Source organism: Castor canadensis, chromosome 13, assembly GCF_047511655.1.
Source record: "Castor canadensis chromosome 13, mCasCan1.hap1v2, whole genome shotgun sequence".
Lineage (NCBI taxonomy): Eukaryota > Metazoa > Chordata > Mammalia > Rodentia > Castoridae > Castor > Castor canadensis.
In genome coordinates this window covers 4,509,670-4,529,340 of record NC_133398.1, presented here as the reverse complement: position 1 = coordinate 4,529,340, position 19,671 = coordinate 4,509,670, and the positions used below count along the sequence as shown (strand labels likewise).

Below are 19,671 nucleotides of genomic sequence, written 5' to 3'. Positions count from 1 at the left end.
AAATACAGATGCCCCCGTCATAAACTGATCGTATGCAGAAGAGCTGCCTTGCCAAGGGGATGAGCATGGGACCTTCACTGGTTTTATGTAACCTGGCACCTCTGAGCTATCTGCTCAGGAGGTGACATTGCTGCTCAAATACTGGCAAGTCACAAATAGCCACAGCTGAAGGTCTAGGGACGGGGAAAGAGGCAGGAGGTGTGCAGGAGTGGGGTGGGCAGAGGGGGACTGGCAGCCAAGTTCCTGAAGCAGCAGAGACTTGAGGCCTCTACAGTGGGGCAGGAGAGGCTGATGTGAAGAGACAGCTGAGGCTGGCATGCTACAGGCCAGATATGCAGCCTGGGTTACCTAGCCCCTTGATCCTGCCAGCTCCTGGGGATTTTCTGTTTAATCCAGAGGTTCCTGTCTGCCATTGGACATGAAACTATTGGTATTTCTGTGTTGAAAATAAACCAGAAAATGGAGTGAGTCAGCTTGCTTAAGTATCAGGTTTACATTTCTTTCTCTTTTTTTTCACCCCCTGCAGTACTGGGGATTGAACCCAGGACTTCAAGCTTGCTAGACAAGCGCTCTATCCCTGGAACCACACCCCCCCCCCCCGCCCCCGTCCTTTTGCCTCTATTTGTTTTGGAGGCGTTTGTACTGAGAGGTCGTTGTCACATTTACAGAAGTTCTCCGAATATATCATGTCAAATTCACCCCTCCATCATTCTCCTTTATCCCCCCCATTCCTGGAACAGTTTCAACAGGTCTCATTTTTCCATTTTCATATATGAATGTATAATATTACCACTACGTTCACTCTCTTACACCCTTTCTTATTTTGTACTTTTTTTTTTTTTTGAGACAGGGTCTTGCTACCTCTGCCCAGGCTGGCCTAGAACTCGTGATCCTCCTGCCTCTGTCTCCCAAATACCTGGAATTACAGGCATACACTACTATGCCTACTTTCTGGTTACTTTTCTAACCTGTACAGAGAGTAAGAGTCTCATGATGAATTTTGGAGTGGATGAGATTTTAGTGCCCCGCCCCCAATTCTTCTTCCCGCTCATCTTCAAGAGAATAAACCATCAATGAGCTGAAATGATTTCCTTGAGTTTCTTTGAAACCCCTCTCACTTCCAAGTGTCCACACTTGTCACCTTCTGTTATTGGCACTGATGCAGTTGATGTGATGAGGATCCAAAGCCACCTAGCACACAGCCAGCAGCAGTTTCCAGCAGATAAAATAGCATTCCACGATTTACTGGGATAAACTCAGAGTTTGTGAAAGACCAGATGAAATGCATGGAGATGCTACAAGAAACCAATCCAGCCTCATTGATTTCCCTCGGAGACAGATGCAAGGTGCACCAATCTGAGAACACCACTGTGGAGGTCTCCTGGCCTCTTCTCTTCCTCTGCTCAAAGAAGTCCTGAAAAGCAGTGCCTTAGAGAGGCACAAACAAACATAGGTAGTTGGACTGAAGTCAAACTTCCATGGGGCTGGAAGTATAGAGGGAGGAAGTCACGGCAAAGATGGAGCTCCCAGATGGCCTAAATGACAGACGCAGCCCACCCATCTGAGACCTTCTTAGGTGCCAGCCTGGACTCATACTCTCAGTAGCCCGAGTGGCAGGGATGAGTCCCCTGTCTCAGCAACAAGGCAGCTCAAGCTCACAGGCTTAAAAATCACATGCCCAAGGCTAATACCTAGCAAGGAGCCGAGTAGAGCCTCAGACTCTGGCTGGCTGCCTCGAAGCCTCAGGCCCTGGAAGAGCTGATAGTGCTCAGGTCCTGCAGCTGAGGCCAGGGACCACTGGGTGCTGACCGCAGGACCTGGGAAGGGGAGGGAAGGGTGGTCAGAAGGGAGGCCCTGATGGGTGTCCAGAGGGTTGTGGCTAGCCCTGCTCTGGCTGATTTAAGCCCTTGCAATAAACCACACACTTTCCACAGCCCTGAAAGCCATTAGCCCTGAATAAAATCCCAGTGTCTCTCCATTTGCAGTTTGGCCCCAAGGCTAAAGAGGAAAGAGGCCATTGATTCCAGAGGCAGGCTTGCCATGTTAAAAGTGGGAGGCAGGGCTGGCAGAGTGGCTCAAGTAGTACAGCACCTGCCTAGCAAGCGTGAGGCCCTGAGTTCAAGCCCCATTACTGCCGAACAACAAAAAAGTGGGAGGCAGACTGAGTACTAGGGGGCTGAGCCACACAGACACAGACAACTTCAGATCCCAGCCTTGTGACTGCCTTGTGTCTACACTTGCAAAGTGGACCTAATCACAGAGAAATAAGTGCAACTGTGCAGCACTTCACCTTGGCCCGACCCAGCAGAGTCTCTGGCCTGGATGAGGTCCTAACACCTGGTCCCAGAGATGAATTGTTTCCAAACTCAGGGGTCCTCTGAGAACAGATGTCAAATGCAGATTCTAGGACCCCATCCAAGACCCTGACCCAGTGGGTCTGGGGTAGCCACCAAATCAGCACTTTCGACAAGCAGTTCCTCAGCTCTTGGGTCAGTGTCAACTCCACTCTCACACAGCTATGTCTGAAGTTTGTTATTACAGGGGTTTACTGGGGGGGGGGTGTGTGAGCTTTCATGTGTGTGCTACACAGCACGCTGGGCCCCTCAAGGGGAAATGACCCTGCTGGAGACCGGCTTCACGTGTTAAGCAACCCCAGGGATCATGAGCTTCTGTGTCCGTCTGCTTGGACTGCTGTTATGAAGTACCACAGACTGGGGGGCTTCAGCAGCAGACATTTATTCCTCTGGTTCTGGAGGCTGGAAGTCCAAGATCAAGTGGCCAGCACAGTTGGGTTTGGATGATGGCTTTCTTCCTGCCTTGCAACAAGCCACCTTCTTGGTGTGTCCACATGTGGCAGAGAGGAAGCAGGCCTCCTACATCATCTTACTCTAATCACCTTCCGAAGGCCCCAGCTCCAATACCATCCCACTGAGGGGTTTCACATATGATCTTTGGGGCTGGGGGAAGGACACATTCAGTCCATAGCAACTTCTTTCTCAAGTTCAGTCCAATTCTGCCTCCGCAGACTTGCCACCTCGTGGTTGCATCTCCTGCCTCTGGAGTGCTGTAGAATTACAACCCCCATGTGACAACCCTGCAAATTCACAAAGTCAGACACTGTTTCTCTACAGAAGCTAGGTTTTTGGTTGCTCCTGGGGCAGAGCTCTGAGTCAAAGCCCAGCCTTGCAATGACAGTGGCCTCCCAGATGCTGTGACCTCTGCCAGTCAGCACCACCTTCTCTACCTTTAGCCAGGGGTATGAAGATTTGTCAGCTTGAGCTGAACTTCTATAACTGTTTGAGCAAAATTGTGAGTGAAGCTGCCATTAGTGCTACCTGAATCATTTAATACGGGACCGTGTGAAAATCCCCACTGGAGGACAATTTCAGGGAGGGTGGCCGTGGATCTGAATTCTATCTGTAGCAACAACAGTGCGTGCCAGGCACCATGTCATGAGCTTGACAATGGCCCCATGGGACGGGCAGCATGAGCAAGTATGGTGTCACTGACATGATGGAATGTGCTCCTCGGTCCCCACGTGACAGGAATTGAACAAGCATTAGAATCTGTTCAACACTGGAACCCAGGCGTCTTTGCACTTTACTCCTGACATCTCTGCCTTCCACAACCCTCAATATCACAGCGCGTGCAATCCACTGCGCACTTGCAGACCACTTGGAAAGAGACAGGGTACAACTATTGGAGAAAAAAACCCACATCTCTTCTACTTAGAGTTTAAGCTGAGCAAAGCACATGAAGACTTTCAGGATGCCTGGAGCTCAGCAGATGAATTTCTAAGGGCTCTGGGGTCTCATCGCAGGCTCCTAACCTAGCCATTTATCCATCTGTCTACCCACCCACCCATCTGCCCATCCATCCATCCATCCTTCTATCCACATCCGTCCATCAATCAGTCCATGTGTCCATCCACCTCCATCCATTAATCAGTTTGTGCATCCTTCCATCCTTCCATCCTTCCATCCAGCCATCTATCCATCCATCCTTTTGTTCACCCAGCCAAGATTTTTTCATGGTCTAGTGGGTGTCCCTAACCGAAGTTATCCCTGTGGAGGTCTTCTGTCTGCTCGTATTTCCCTAGAACAGTGTCCAGAATACAGCCTTGGCATCCTTGCTATCTAGCTGGGGACACTCCACTATAATATCCTTATTGTGACTTGTCAAACATGGAAAGGCTCCATTCCTCTTAAGAATACCAGAAAAATTTCTTCCTGAGCATTATTCCAGTAAGAGAAAGGGGACCTAACAACATCAACACCCACTGCAGTGCACCCCACCCCCACGGGCTGAGACACCAGACATCTGAGTGCGGCCTGGCTGCCCCGGCAGTAAGGCAAGAGTTGCTCAACAGCCTATATGAATATGAAATAAGGTACTGGTGGGCACCATGTGAACAGCACAGCACAGCAAAGGACTTAATTTGCAACCAAGCACAAAATCAAAGACTTTGTCAACCGAGGAACAGTGTGTCTGGATAACCACCTTGTGCTACCTGCGAAGCACTGTCAGGGAAATTTCCAGAGAAAGTAATTAAGGAATCCCCATTGTCCAAATTCCGCAGCAAAATTTGGAGCTCTGGAGTTTGAAGCTCACCAGGGATCTGGTATCTCCTCCCAGCCTGATCCTCCATCAAAATGAGCAGAGGAGGTTTGAGACGGGATCGGCTGGTGTGCCTCCCTCCCCTGGCTGTCCCTAGCACGCCCACCAGCACCACCTGGGCCTGCATGTGTTGTCTTGTCAAAGAAGCTGTACACAGCAAATGAGCTCACCGCTTGTGGGATGGGGTGAGATTAATATACAAATGTATAGACCTCTCTGTGATCTGGGAGCGCCAATTAATATTTATCAGGTGCCCATGGCATACGCAGTGCTGAGAATAAGCGTGCATCCGGGCATCATCTGCACTCTGGTTCCCACACAGAATCTCCACAGATGCTGAGTGCACCTGGAGGCACCTGCCCCATGGAGGTAGGACCCACCAAGAGTCTAGGGTGGTATTTATACTAGTGGTTTCTTCTTACTGGGACAGTGTAGGATTCTTGACCAGGAGTTCTCAGTGGGGACCAGTTCCTTCGGGCTGTCCCCTTCACAAAAACCCCCTCAGTGGGGTCTTCACCAACACACCTCTTTCTCTAGCTCCTTCTTGGCTCTCACTTGAGCTGAAAGGCGAAGAGAAGTCCTGCTCTCCATGGAAGACCCCAGTCTACTTGACCTTCCATATCCTGTTATTTTAAGTGTGGTGGGTAATTTATAGCAGAGTTGGGGGCACCCCACTGGAATATCCCACTGCCTGTTGGCAGGCTGAGCTCCTCCAGCTGGACATCTCAGGGCCCCTCCCAGAAGAATAGAGCCAAGCAGCCAACCGTCATCTGGGCCCTGAAGAGGGAGACGTACCCCACTTCCTGGCAGTCAGCTTGTCATGGTGTTTGTTGACAATGCTGTTGAAAACAGACCTTGCTGCTGCTGTGAAGTTCACTCCCATTCACTCCTTTCTCAGACAGTTTTTGAAAGGCAAAAAGTCTGGAAAACACACCCGCTCCCACCCCACAGCCCGTTATGCAGAGGGAGAGGGGTGCAGCCTGGGTGAGTGGGTCTGACACGCCTCTCACCTGGCCCCACGATGCACCGCCCCCAATTAAATCAAAATGGTTTGTTTTTAATGGTCTTTTACACTGACAAGTGGGCGATCATTTTGGACCCACTAGCTGTCAGGGAGCCGAGGCAAATCCTCCGTTGATAATGCCCAATGCTTCCAATTAGGAGCCAGGGCCGCTCCTGGCGCGCTAACGATTCCCCAGCCACCCCCCCAGGTCCCTTTGGCGCTGGCTGTTTCTTCTGCCTCCTCCACCGCAAATTACTGACACAAAACGGAAGGCCGGGCGTCTCCTCCACCACGCCAGGCCCAGGCCCTGTTGGGTTTAATGAGCCGATGGAAGTTTTGTGGCTCCGGTGCTAAATTCTTTTCTTGTTTGACAGCTGCTCTGCTAAGGCGAGTGTTGACCTTATAAAAGATTTAGTGTTTCTCATTATTTTCTGTCAAGCTTCACAAGTGATGGCTGGGCGGCTATCATTTGCATCCTGGGGTGTGAGTGCCAGCGTGTGTGTGTGTGTGTGAGATGGGGGCCCAAGGTAGAGACTGGAAACAGGGACCAGAAGGCGTCCATCTCTCCCTCGGTTACATTTGGCCCCTACACAGTAGCTTCCAGCGTGACATTCTTCTCGGGCTGGGGTGTTTCAAAGAGAAGCCAAGATCCAAGGCCACAGTGATGGATAATTCAGGGGCTCCCAGTGGAGCCCAGTTGCAAGTACACAGCCAGGGCACCTTGAGGTAGGTCAACCCACAGAACCTGTGGGACCACAACCCAGTCAAGGACAGGCGCTGGGTGAAAGGACCACCCACGTCAGACTGGAGGCTCAGGACAGTTTGGGGGTCACAGTCAAGATCTCTTGGCGAGGCTCGCTCTTTCTTTACAGGTAGAGGTGCCATTGGCCAGCTTCCTCCCTGTGCTCTGTACACAGATGTAGTAGTTTTAAAGAGCAGAACCATTAAAAAAAATAAATGGCTCTTATTATGCTTCCTGGAGATGGTTAGGGAGCATTTGTTAGTCCTGATTCTGTTCTGGCACCCATGTCAAGCTGGGACCAATCTATAACTAACAAGGCTCCAGGGAAGCCACACGGACGCCTTTACCACCCCTGCTGGCTTCCACCTCTTCTTTAATCCTGTGTTCTCCCCTCGTGGTGGAGAGAGTACCCACTGACCACACCAGATGCAGGTAGCTGAGGTGGCCTAAAGAAGTGGAGACAGAGTCTGTCACCATAGAAGATGCTATTTGGTCTCTCAGAGGGGGCCCTCAGGGGTATCATTTAAATGAATTGTTAGGTATTTCTGAATTCTTTCTTTTTATGCTGCATTAAGACTATATGTAGGGCTGATGGAGTGGCTCAAGTGGTAGGGCGCCTGCCTAGCAATACTGAGCTCGAACCCCAGTACTGCCAAAAAAAAATGATATTTATATAAAAGGAAACAAAATACATCTCACTAAAGAAAAGTAGATTAACTGGACTTCGGCAAAATTAAAAACTTCCCTGCTGTGAATAATACCGTCAAGAAAGTAAAACTCAAACAGAATGGGAGAAAATATTTGCAAATTATCTGATAGGAAACTTGTGCCTATGGATATATAAAACACTTTTACAATTCAGTAATAAAAAAATTAAAAAACCAGCTGAGCCCTGGTGGCTCATGCCTGTAATCCTAGCTCCTTGGGAGGCTGAGATCGGGAGGATCTCAGTTCAAGGCCAGCCCAGGCAGATAGTTCTCGAAACCCGCATTTCCAAAATAAGCACAGCAAAATGGACTGGAGGTGTGGCTCAAGCACTAGGGCATCTGCTTAGCAAGCATGAATCCCTGAGTTCAAAACCCAGTTCCACCAAAAAAGATAACCCAATTTCAAAATGGACAAATGATCTGAATAGACCAGTTCTCCAAAGTCGACATACAAATTGCCAAAAAGCACATGAAAAGATGTGAACCTCTTATCTATTAGGGAAATGCAAATCAAAACCACAGTGAGCTACTTTACCCCCACTAGGATGGCTATAACTCAAAACACAATCACAAGTGTTGGCGAGGAGGTAAGAACAGGAACACTCATGCACTGCTGGTGGAAATAAAGAGGCATAGCCACCTTGAAAAACACTTGGGCAGTTTCTCTAGCTAAACAGTGTCCCGGGACCAGCAATTGGACCCCTAGGCGTATACCCAAGAGAGGTGAAAACAGACATCCACACAATGACTTTGCACGTGTTCTGACAAGCATTCATAATAGCAAAAAAAAAATGGAAGTAACTCATCTAGTGGTCAGTGGATAAAAGAAAGAAATAGGATCTGTCCATACAGCCACACAAAGGAATGGGGTGCGATCCATGCGACCATCTGGATGCACCTTGCAAACACTGCACCGCGTGAGAGAGGCTGACACAGAAGACCATAATTCTATGCTTCCCTGTGTGGGAGCTGTGCAAAATAGGCAAGTCCACAGACAGGAGGAGCCGGTGATTGTGTGGACAGGGAGGGGCGAGGGCAGTGACCAGTAACAGGCAGGAAGTTTCTTGGGGAGGATGAAAACATGCCAAACATAGATTGTGACTGTGGTTGTACAACTCTAGGAATATACTGAAATCATTGATTTCTGCACTTCAGAGGGTGACTTTTATGGTATGTGCCATACACACACACACACACACACACACACACACACACACATATTTTAATAAAAAAATGTCAGATCACTTGAAAAACACAGTTCCCTTGAGATGGAAGAGCAATGTCACCCAGACCTTGTCTTTGGAGGCACAGCAGGGTGGTGGCGGGTCATGTGGTGTGACCTCGGATGACAGGGGTCTGGTGGGCTCTCAGCCCCAGATCCATTCTGCCTGTCATTTACACGATAGGCTTCATGTAGCCAGTGCAGCCATAGCAGCCTGACCTGCAGGTCTGTGGCACATCCAGACACACGCACCCCACACCTTGGGACTGGTGTTACCCTAGTGCTCATTCACCAGCATCGAGCAAGCTGTACTCGATTCACTGTGGGATCTGGATTCTAGCTGCTGTGGACTGGCGTGGGCCAATCCTTGGGAATGATCTAGAAGCATTGGTACAGCTTCTGGAAATAGCAAATGAGTTCTCATGTTCAAAGGGGCAAATGCTCCTTTTCTTCTGCCCCGGTAAGTCAGCGAGCACAGACTGGCTTCTTTACTTAGTAGCTGGGCCTCTTCAGGCTGCTGTCTTAACCTACCTGAACTTCAGTCCTCTCTCCTGTCACATGAAAGTGGTTCCCCTCCCACTCCACTCACCTGACATGCCTGCCAGCCCAGGTGGGTACAGGTGCCATTTCAGAGCCAGCCTGAGACCTTGTGGAGAGGCAGGAAGTTTGTTTTTGCAGCCTGGGCTTGGATGTTCTTTGGAGTCACAGCATGTCGACAGGAAGGGTCAGGCTCTGTGTCCTTGCTCCATCTATTTTTGGACCACAGAGAAATTAGAGCCAGTAGCAGAATAACAATTTAGGGGACCAGATGTCTTGGGAAGGATTGTTATCCTCATTAATTACTGAAACTACAACCTGCCACATCAGAGCTTAGGATCCAGCCTGCCCTCCGACCATGTCTTGTGTGGATTTGTGTTCTACTGGGGCCTCTGACCTCCAGCTGCCCCGAACTTGACAGAAATTACTGACCTGGGACTGATCCATAATTTTCAAGTGCGTCTCATTAGAGGAGACAGCCCCTCAATCTTTTATAGCAAAATCTCTCTCCCAGTCACCCAAGCAGTTGTCACTTAGAAAAAACTAAACTAGATTCTCTGTGGCTGTCATTTTTTTTCCCCTAAGTTCTTTGGCAGACTTATTTTTCTTTCTTTTAATCTGACTGTTTTTCCTCACAACCCCTCTTTTGCCTTCTCCATCCCTGCGCCTGTCTCTGGAAGGCTCTGCCCAGGTGAGGAACCATTGTGTGGCTAATTAGGGGACTTAGAGTCGGCTGACCCAGCAGAGGGACAGGGCCAGAGGCGTGGACTCTAACACAAAAAAGCTGCTCAGTCTGTGAATTTGCACAGCAGAAGGCTTGGGTTTTCCAGGCCATTGTGTGCGTGTGAACTCTCTCTCTCTCTCTCTCTCTCTCTCTCACACACACACACACACACACACACATCCCTCCACCATGTCTCTGGCATGACTGTCCAAGCAGCTGCATGGCTCCACCCTGGGGAGAAGGTTCAAGGGCAAATCCACTGCCCTCCTCCCTCAAGGAGCCCATGACTGTGGCTGTGGAACCCCCACCTGTGGCAGAGGCCTGCAGTGGAAGAAATAGGAAGCAGACAAACCACTGCCCACCCGGGATGCCATCCAGCCATCCAGCTGAAGGCCATGCCACCGGCAAAGGAGGATGACTGCTGCCTTGCCTCTGGTTTGAGCCTATGGGTCTCAGGTATTTTCCTAGGCAATGGAGGTGAATCTAGGCCTCATGCTTATGCCTGCCAGGGAAGGGTCATCTGGAAAGTTAGTGAATGCCAATGTCACCCACCATGGGTTGTTCAGCTTCCTTTGACAGCTGCATGCTATTCAAACAGGATCACACATCACTCCCAGGCACTAAAGCCTACAAAACAGGAACTAAATTGTGGACATGGAGGGAGAGATCATTGCCTCCTGATCTTCCACGCCCAGGTCACCGTTCTAAAACATAGTTTGCAAATCCTCCCACCATGGGTTTGCATTTTGGAAAGAGGAATAGGCAATAATCCCTCAGAAACAAGTCTAACCTCTCCCCCGCCACCCCAGGCAAAGTCAGGTGTCACTTCTGCCCACATCTTTCAGTGTAACTAGATTCATCCATGTGCTTGGAAGACACTGGGAATCCTTTTGTTTTAAAGTTTTGTATAAATGGCACCATGCTTAGTTCTATTCTCTGCTTTCCTGTAGCCCTGCTTTCACTCAGCCCTGTGTTTTCGAGATTCAGATAAATCCAGAGCGGCTTGGTTCCTTGGAACATGGCGGCCACTTGGCCAAGTGGGCTCCAAGCATGTGCAGTGTGACTAGTGGGACTGAGAGCTGAATGATTTGTTTCGTTCAATTTTAGTTCATTGAGATTTAAACAGTTACGGGGGTGTCATGTCGGACGTGCTTCTCTGGAGTGTTCATTTCAACTGATGCGGAGTGTCCACTGTCTGAAATCACCCCGTCTGCTTTTGTACCCAGTGTTAGCATCTTCCCATGCAGCAGCCTTGGACGCTCCTCTTAGTGGACACTTTCCAAAGTTTCTCCAGGTATAACCATGGACTCACCACATGGTGGGGCTAGCTGGACTTGAACCCAGGGCCTCAGGCATGCTCAGCAAGCGTTCTACCACTGAGCCACACCCCTCAAACCCCCAGCCCTTTTGTTTGTATTTTGTTTTTGAGACAGGGACTCCCTAACTTTGCCTGGGCTGTTCTTGAATTCACAATCCTCCTGCCTCCTCTGCCTCCCACGTGGCTGGGATCACAGGCATGCACCACCATGCTCAGAGGATGCACATTCTCACGTGCGATGTCATACTTCCTGCTCTTCTTACCAATCTGATGAGTGGCGCCGTATCTGCTTGCTTTAATGTGCATCTCTGGATTATGCATTCATTTTCTGTGCTTCTGGGCTACTGAGATTTCCCCTCTGCGAGCTGCCTGCTCACTTCTTGTTCTTCAGTTGCCTTGGGCCCCGACACCCCTCCCCGCTGCCATCTCTGCCTTACCTTTGACCCTCTGCCCATGTTATCCTCTGTGGAGAGCCTCTCTGGCCCCAAAGCCTGAGTCTGAGTCTCGGTATTACAAAGTGTCACAGAATAAGCAATGTTATGTACCTTAGTACCAAGCACACTCTAATTGAATAATTAATTGTGTCATTATGCTTTTATGACTAGTTTCTGGCACGAGACAGTGGAAGCTTTCACTGTACCCAGGTGCCCAGCACTGTGTCTGATACATAATAAACGCACACTTAAGAAAGGAACGAACACAGAAATGAAAGGACAATGGCCAGTTATCCCCTGCCAAGTCACAGGGCTACCTTTCTCTGTAGTGACCCCAGCTCATTTCACAAGGGGTTCTCCTGTGGGAAGTAGATCAGACTTTTCAAGCATGAGTAAATGCTTAAAATCCAAATGGTCTGAGCTCTGCAGCTTCCTTCACTACCACAGAAATTAAGTTCGAAGTCAGTAACAAACACAACTGTAAAATCCCCTGGAAATGTAAGAGGAAAGTATGCATAAATTAGAGGTCAGAGAAGAAATCCCAACAGAAATTAGATTGAAAGAGAACTGGGCAAAAATTCTCAAAGTTGGACTGGAGGTGTGGCTCAAGTGGTAGAGTACCTGCTTTGCAAGCATGAATCCCTGAGTTCAAACCCCAGTCCTGCTGAAGAAAACCCCAAAAAACAGCCTTGAAACTGTTGAGATGAGATAAAAGAGAATTTAAAGAGAAAATAGTTGCTTGTGCTGTTAGAGAAATGCTAATGTTAGAAAAATAACCCAGTCATGGTGGCTCATACCTGTAATCCCAGCTACAAGGGAGGTGAGATCAGGAAGATCGTGGTTTGAGGCCAACTTGGGAAACAGCTCATGAGTCTCAGGAACTTTTGGGGCATGGCAGTGTGGACCTATCATCCCAGCTATGTAGGATTGCACTCCAGGCCAGCTGGGCATAAATATTTTTGTTGTTGTTTTGGGGGGTGCCTGGGGTTTGAACTCAGGGCCTCACACTTGCTAGGCAGGTGTTCTACCACTTGAACCAGTTTGTCAGCCTCCAGCTGGGCATAAATGTGAGACCTTATGCAAAAAATAACTAGAGCAAAAAGGGGCTGAGGGAGTGGCTCAAGTGATAGAGCACCTGCCTTGCAAGAAGACCCTGAGTTCAAATCTCAGTGCTGCCAAAAAAAAAAAAGAGAGAGAGAGAGACAGGTAACAGGCTAAGCAGACAACTCTAGGTGCTAGAAAAAGAACAACAATGTAAAGTAAAAGAAAGTGGAAGAATGAAAATAATATTAAGTCAAGAGCAAAATTAATGAAACGTCAATGGTACAATTAAGGGCAGTAACAAATGAAGAGTTGACTCGTTGAAAGTGGATGAGAAGCCAGAGGCGGGCACCTGTAATCCTGGCTATTTGGGACGCTGAGACTGGGAGGATCATGGTTCAAGGCCAGCACAGTTCACAAGACCCCATCTCCAAAATAAGTAGAACAAAATGTGACTCAAGCAGTAGAGCGCCTGCTTTGCAAGTGTGAAGCCCTGAGTTCAAACCCCAGTCCAACTGAAAAGAAAAAAAAAGATGGGGAAAGTGCAGATGCTCCCAAATGAGTCAGGAATGGAGCCCAGGGCTGCAGGCTCCAGGGGACAAGGTGGAGACCAGAGCACAGTGCTGGCTGCAGCCTCAGCTCTGTCCAGGCTCACAGGAGACCTGGGAGAGCCGCTTTCCCCTCTGGACCTCATCCTTGCGCATTTCTTCATCTCTAGCATGGGAAAGGTGGGTTTGGAAATTCCCAAGGTCTCTGCCAACCCAGACTTGGGAGAATCTTTTATTGCAGAGGCAAAAGATGGCATGGGGGAGGGGACTGCAGTTCCCCAGTCAGGTTGGCTATACTGAGATCTCACAGCGCTCACCCCCTGGCCTCATCTTGCTAACCCCGGGCCACACTGGCTTGCCTTCGTTCCCTACTTTGCCCGGATTCCTCCCACCTCAGGGCTCCCATTGATCCCTTCCTCCTAGGATGTTTTTGTCTTCCTTTCTCTCTGGAGAAGCTCCCCCACCCCGACAGAGATAGATTTCCTCAGTCCAGGATCTTGTCCCAAGGCTCTTGCATGCTTGTCATTCGACGATTGTGTGCTTGGGGAGTTCCATCACTGCCCCCTGTGACATCTTCCTGGGCGTGTGGGCAAGGACCGGCCTGTCTTCCCTGCTGGTGTCTCCTGGGCACTGCACACAGCGTTGTGGTCCTGTGTATTTACACGTGTGCAGCGCTCCCCACTTCAAACGGGAACCGAGTCTTGGACAATCAGGGTAAGGCTGTCCCAGCTGCCCAGCAACCAGGGCTGCTGGCGGGCGGTGGCACTTGGCTCTTATTTACCTGTGTTGACCTTAGAGCGACCCAGCTCCGTTCAGCAAAGCTGTCTCCTGCCTAAGCCATTACAGTTTCTTAGCTCCAGGCAGAGACAGTGCAGATGGCTTAATTTAGAAGCACCTCACAAGGAATTCCTCACTCCACAGCTCTTCATCCTCGGACTCCAGGGGGCTGGCTTGTGATGAGGCTCCTCGCGTGTGGCTGAGCTGCTCCTTTCCAAGGGGGAGTGGGCGTGTGGAATAGGAGCCATGACCTTGGTGCCTGAAGCATCCCCTCAACTCGCTCAAGGAGTGTTTATTGAGGGACAGGCTCAATGATGAAGAGCTGGGAAGCTCAAGTCCCAAAGCCCTGGGTTCAATTTGTGACACTGGAGGCTATGGTTGAAGCTTGGGGTCTCTTTTCCCATCTGCAGAATGGAGGCACTGACAGTGCCAGCCTTGCCTAGATGTTCTGAGGCTGGGGTGATAGGGAGGTACAGCACCTGGCACCCGATGGGCCCGATGCTGCCCTGCTGTGAGTAAGAGGGACCTGGCGGTCCCTGTCCTGGGACTCCAGGGCCAATCTTACAGAAAGGTACCCAGCTGCTGCCTTCTGAGGACCGACACCCCTGCCCACATGCTACCATGCTGGGGATCCCAAGGGTACAGAACATAGTTATTAAGCACTGACTGTGTGCCCGCCGGGATGGCTAGGCTCACACCTCTTGTGCTGCAGGATTCCAAGTTGCCTCCCCCTGGGTTTGCACAGGGCTGTTTTGGAGGTGGGAGATGCATCCTGGCATCTGCTCTGTCCTCAGCAGCATTGGGCTGACTCGGGGAAGGCAGAGAGCACCCCCTCCCCATCCCCCGCCTGCGGTCACTCCATCCCACAGGAATGGAGATGGGTTTCTCTTGTCAAGTTGAGCAGCTCCTTGGTGCCTCGATCCTCCTGCCGCCTCCCTGGGGAATGAGTCAGTGCTGCTGAGCCATGGCCATCCACACCACATGCTGTCAATTCCTCCTGCCACCAGCCACTGGCACCAGCCACCATCCCAGCATGCCAGACTGCTGGGACTGGCTTGAGGGCTGTATTCACTTCCTAAGGCTTCCATCACAAATTAGCACCAACTTGCTGGTGTAAAACAACAGAAATTTATTGTCTTGCATTTCTGAAAACAGAAATCCAAAGCCAAGGTGTGTGCGGGGCCACACTCCCTCCAAAGGCTCCTGGGGACGACCCTTCCAGTATCTGATGGCTGCTGGGTCGTGACCCAATACTGCCAATCTCTGCCTCCATTGTCACATGGCCTCCTCTGTGCCTTCTCCCACTTTTTTTCTTTTTGGCAGTACTGGGGTTTGAACTCGGGACCTCACACTTGTAGGCAGGTGCTCTACTTGAGCCACACTCCTGGCCCTTTTTTGCTTTAGTTATTTTTCAGGTAGGGTCTTGCTTTTTCTCCAGGGCTGGCCTCTGACCTTGATCCTATAACCAATGGCCTATGACCTTCCATGTAGCTAAATGACAGGTGCGTACCACCACACCTGGCTTATTGATTGAGATGGGGGTCTCACTACCTTTATTTCCCCTGGCTGGCCACTAACCATGACCTCCTGATTTCTTTCTCCTGAGTACTTAGGATTCCAGGAGTGAGCCACCACTTCCAGCTTTTCTGTCTCTTAAAAAATACTTATTATTTGTTTGTCTCTTAAAAGTCTCTTGTCACCTGAGTGATTCAGGCTAGTCTCATTTTGACATCCTTAATTATATCTGCAAAGAACTTTTTTGCCAAAAGATCACATTCACCAGTGCTGTGGGTCATATCCTTTTGAGGTCACCAATCAACCCAGTACAAGGGCCAAGGAAGGATGTGGGAAGCTGGCTGAGACACAGATCACAAAGCCATGTGTCCCTGTGAAGAACTCCTGGAAGTCACAGGAGCGGGACGGTGGTGGCCAGCGACTCAGCGGAGGTGAAACGGGGAGCTGCTGAGTAGAAAAATGTCAAAATGAGTCCATTCTGGGGTTCCACCAGACAGCACTGTGCCTGCAGTTCACAATAGTGTGTGACTACATTGTGTGCTTAAAAATTTGCTAAGAAGGTGGGGCTGCTGTTAACTATTCTTACCAAAAGAATAAAAACTATTCTTATCAAACCCCAAAAAGCTAACCGGGCATAGAAACTGGAAAGTGATGAATATTTGCCTCGCGCTGGTGGTGGAGATGGGCTCCCGCTGTTTGCATGTGTCCACAACTCATCAAATTGTGCACATTACATAGGTGTAGGTTTTGTCACTTGTACCTCAGTAAGACTGTTAATTTTTTCGTGTGGTACTGAGAGTTGAACACAGGACTTTGAGCACGCCAGGCAAGCATTCTATCTCCCATGGAGCTACATCTCCAATCCTTTTTTATTTTGAGATAGGGTCTCACTCAGTTGCTCAGCTTGGCCTCAAACTTGTGATCCTCCTGTCTCAGCCTCCTGAGCAGCTAGAATTACAGGCATGAACGCCCAAGCTCCACAGAAACACTTTTTAAGAAGGAAAATTATTATTATAGTGACATCATAACAGCATGGAACGTTTTAGCATAATGTTAAACATTTTGTAAAATTGTTCACAAATTACTAGTATTATGAAAACACACATACAAATAAAATGGCTGTGTTTTTAAAACAAAAACAAACAAAACCGACTGATAACTAGCCACCAGGGGTGGAACCATTGCCAATCTGACTGCCTCCCAAAACTGTAGAGTCTGGAGAATCAACAGGGTGTCCTCCTGGTCCCCAGATGTGTGACATGCCAGCCCTACTGAGTGTCTCCAGCTGTCTTTTGGGAGCCATAGGTATCACATCAGAGTGTAACAATCGAGACTTCACCTGCCATAGGGACACACAGGTAGTCCCTGACTGTCCATACAGCAGTGCAGAATCTTTCTCTAACTCTACCTGATGGAACTGGGGATTGAACTCGGGGCCTCTCTCTTGCTAGGCAGGTGCTCTCTCACCTGAGTCATACCTTCAGCCCTTTTTACTTTATCTTGTTTTTGACTAGGTCTCTTATTTCTTCCTCCACCACCACCATCCCCCTCACCTGCCAGCCTGGACTGAGTTCCTCCTACCTCCACCTCCTGAGTAGCTGAGATTATAGGAGTGCACCACCACACCAAGCTCTCCACTTGGGGATATTTTTTTCTTTTTGAAACTGGAGATTTTGCTAAGAGCAAAACCATGATTTGACTGAACAAAATGAGCTGAGAATCAGATATTTAGTTCAGGGTCAGATGGGCATCAGGTGACTGTGAGGGCCCTGCCCTGGCAGACTTTCAAGCTTTTGGGTTGGGTTCAGGCCCCTGCCTGCATTACAAGAGTCCCAAGGTGAGGCTGACGCATACCTAAAAATCTAAAACCATGGCCAGGGTAAGGCTAGCATGGCTCTGGAAAGGCTACCACAGTGGATCCTTAGGGGACTTGTGAAGGGTTCTCAAACCTGAAATGGCCTGCCTCTTTTTGGATGCAAGGACTTGTGGGTATTTTTTTTCCCAGAGGAAGGGGGTCCTTGGTTTTCCGTAAAGTTTCTAAAGGGTCAACCCCTAGAGAGTAAAGAGCCCCTTACTCCAAGAAAAACTGAATCTACTTAGCACCATTGATTTCTGTGGGTTTCTAACAAGCCTCGCTAGCCCCTGTCTCCTTCTCACCTTGGGAGAGAGGTGCAAGGAGCAGCAGCTGTGGCAGAATGGTCTAGAAAAAAAATCCCAAACTTAGAACTCAGAGGATAGAGAGAGGTCTAAAACAGTTTCGCTGCCCCTCATTCCCTGTGAGGCCAACCCTGAGTGGACCCCTGCTCAGGGTTGAGAGAGTTTTCTCTCTCTCTCTCCTTTCTTTTTTTCAGTACTGGGGTTTGAACTCAGGGCCTACACCTTGAGCCACTCCACCAGCCCATTGTTTTTGTAAAGGGTTTTTTCGAGATAAGGTCTCTCAAAGTATTTGCCCAGTCTGGCTTCTAACCCTGATCCTCCTGATCTCTGCCTCCTGAGTAGCTGGGATTACGGGCGTGAGCCACCACCACTGGACTTGAGCCTTAGTTTCCTCATCTGCAAAGTGACAGAAACAGTCCCAGTGGGTGTCTGTTGGGCTCTGAGCAGACATGTTTCCTTACAAATCCTGTCTTCTCCCTTCTTCCTTTTAGTATCTTATCCTCTTTTCAGGTTTGTTTCTGTCACCTTTTGTCACATAAAGGCTGCCAGCCACACTGTGAGCTAAGCTAACGCCCCCTCCCCCACTCCAGCACTGATCTGGATTCTTGACAAGAAACTCATGAATTCTTCTTTGTCCCGAAACCACTGAGGGGCTTTGGCTGCTCCTGCAAATCCAAAGGGACCTGCCCTGCCAAGCCTCCACCTCAGCCACCATGTCCCCTCACGCACCCTCACGAACTTGAGCTCTGGTGGCTGCAGGCTGGTGTGCATCCCACCCCCTTTGCCTGGGAAACCCCTGCCCATCCTTCCAGCCCCCCCTCCCATAAATGTCTCTTCCCCCATCCTGACCCCACAGGCTGGGCTCCTGCTCTTTGTCCACACTGCACACACCTCGCCCCAAAACTGTAACGCAATAGCTGTCCAGTTGTTGCTGGACGTCTGCTGTCCTTCCAGATTGTAAACCCCCGGAGGGTGGGGCTCCGTCTCCCTGGTTTACTGTTTTGTGGACCTACCTGCCTCTCCTGTTTTGTTTTGTGTACAGCAGGGCAAGGCGATGTGCCCTTGAGCTCTGGTTCTGGGGCTGTGGAGGGTCGGGGGAGTGAGACTGTCCTTCCAGGGCAGCAGTGCTCGAGAGCCACAAGGTCCTCCTTGGGGAGGATGGCTTATGTGAAGTTTTAAAGGTAGAAAAACCAGCATGTGAAGGATGACACATGATCCTAACAAGTGGAGACTCCAGTTCTGTCACGTTTACTGTGCATACCTCTTCCCCAGCAGCTAGCTGGACAAGACCTAAAACAATGGCTGCCTCAGGTCTCCGGCTCCTCCCTGCTCAGTGCCAGGGCTCTCAGCGCTTCCCTGTCTGCCCTTTGTAGCTACTTTTTGAGGCTGGGGTGGGGAAGGGGGAGAAGAGGAACAACTGGAGTGAGTTGTTACCCACCTGTCTTCCTTTCTGTCTGCAGGTGGGCCCCCATCTCCACACGTTCCCAACCGAGGCTGATCGCCAGAGAGCACTCAAAGCCCACCGGGAAGAGCGAGCCGTGCGCCAGGGGACCCTGAGGATGGGCAACTACACTCATCCCTAGACGTCGCCTGCCGGAGAAGACGTCTCCATGGCAGAAAATCCCCAGAAGGACCCCCTTCTCTTGCCCAACTCCAGTAAGGTGCCCCCATTTTGGTGCAGGGCCTGCTGCTGTAAGGACCTCAGATTCAGGTCTTAGATTAATTATTTTTGGTAAGAGCCCCCTCCCTTTAGATTAGCCAACACTGGTCTTACCCTACCCCAGGGACCCACTACCAGGGGCCTCTCTTCAGGCAAGCTCACCCTACCTTCTTCAAAAACCCTCATCTGATGAGATAAACCCAAATTACAAGGAAGTTTTTAAAAATCGAGGATAAGGGTTGGGTCCCTAGTTCTGCCCATAAGCCACTGAGAACAACCAGTGATTTCCTGCAGAAAGCGTGACAGTGACACACTTGGAAAGCTCTCATTTTTTATTTTAAACATGAGTTTTAACTGCTCTGTTTGGGATGCCTGGTGCCTCGCCAGAGCAGAATTCTCTCTCTGGGACACCTGAGAGAAGCATCATTGCTCTGGGGCCTCCTTCCCTCAGTGCCAGTGACCTGTCAATCAGGCTGGCCAAGGTGGGCTTCTCCAGCAGGACTAACTGGGATGCTGACCCCTCCCCAAGGAGAGGCGAGTAAGGGCCAAGGGTGCTCAGGCAGGGGAACTTCCCAGCCAACTCCAGGGTATGTCCTCCTGCAAACTTTCTGCAGGGTCGTGGGCTTCTCCCCCAGAATTATATGCTGACCAATTTTTGATATAAAAAGA

The 19,671-nt window shown here is 49.9% G+C and overlaps 1 protein-coding gene across 1 annotated transcript in view; it reads left to right on the top strand.

The window, feature by feature from the left end:
* The window catches only part of Cfap77 (cilia and flagella associated protein 77), a 122,545-nt gene extending 103,239 nt beyond the window's left edge, over positions 1 to 19,306 (top strand). Inside the window, exon 6 of the mRNA XM_074052623.1 lies at positions 18,803 to 19,306. Coding sequence (XP_073908724.1) covers positions 18,803 to 18,925 — 123 coding nt within the window. The 3' untranslated portion in view covers positions 18,926 to 19,306. The remainder of the gene's footprint in view (positions 1 to 18,802) is intronic.
* The last annotated feature ends 365 nt before the right edge of the window (positions 19,307 to 19,671 follow it).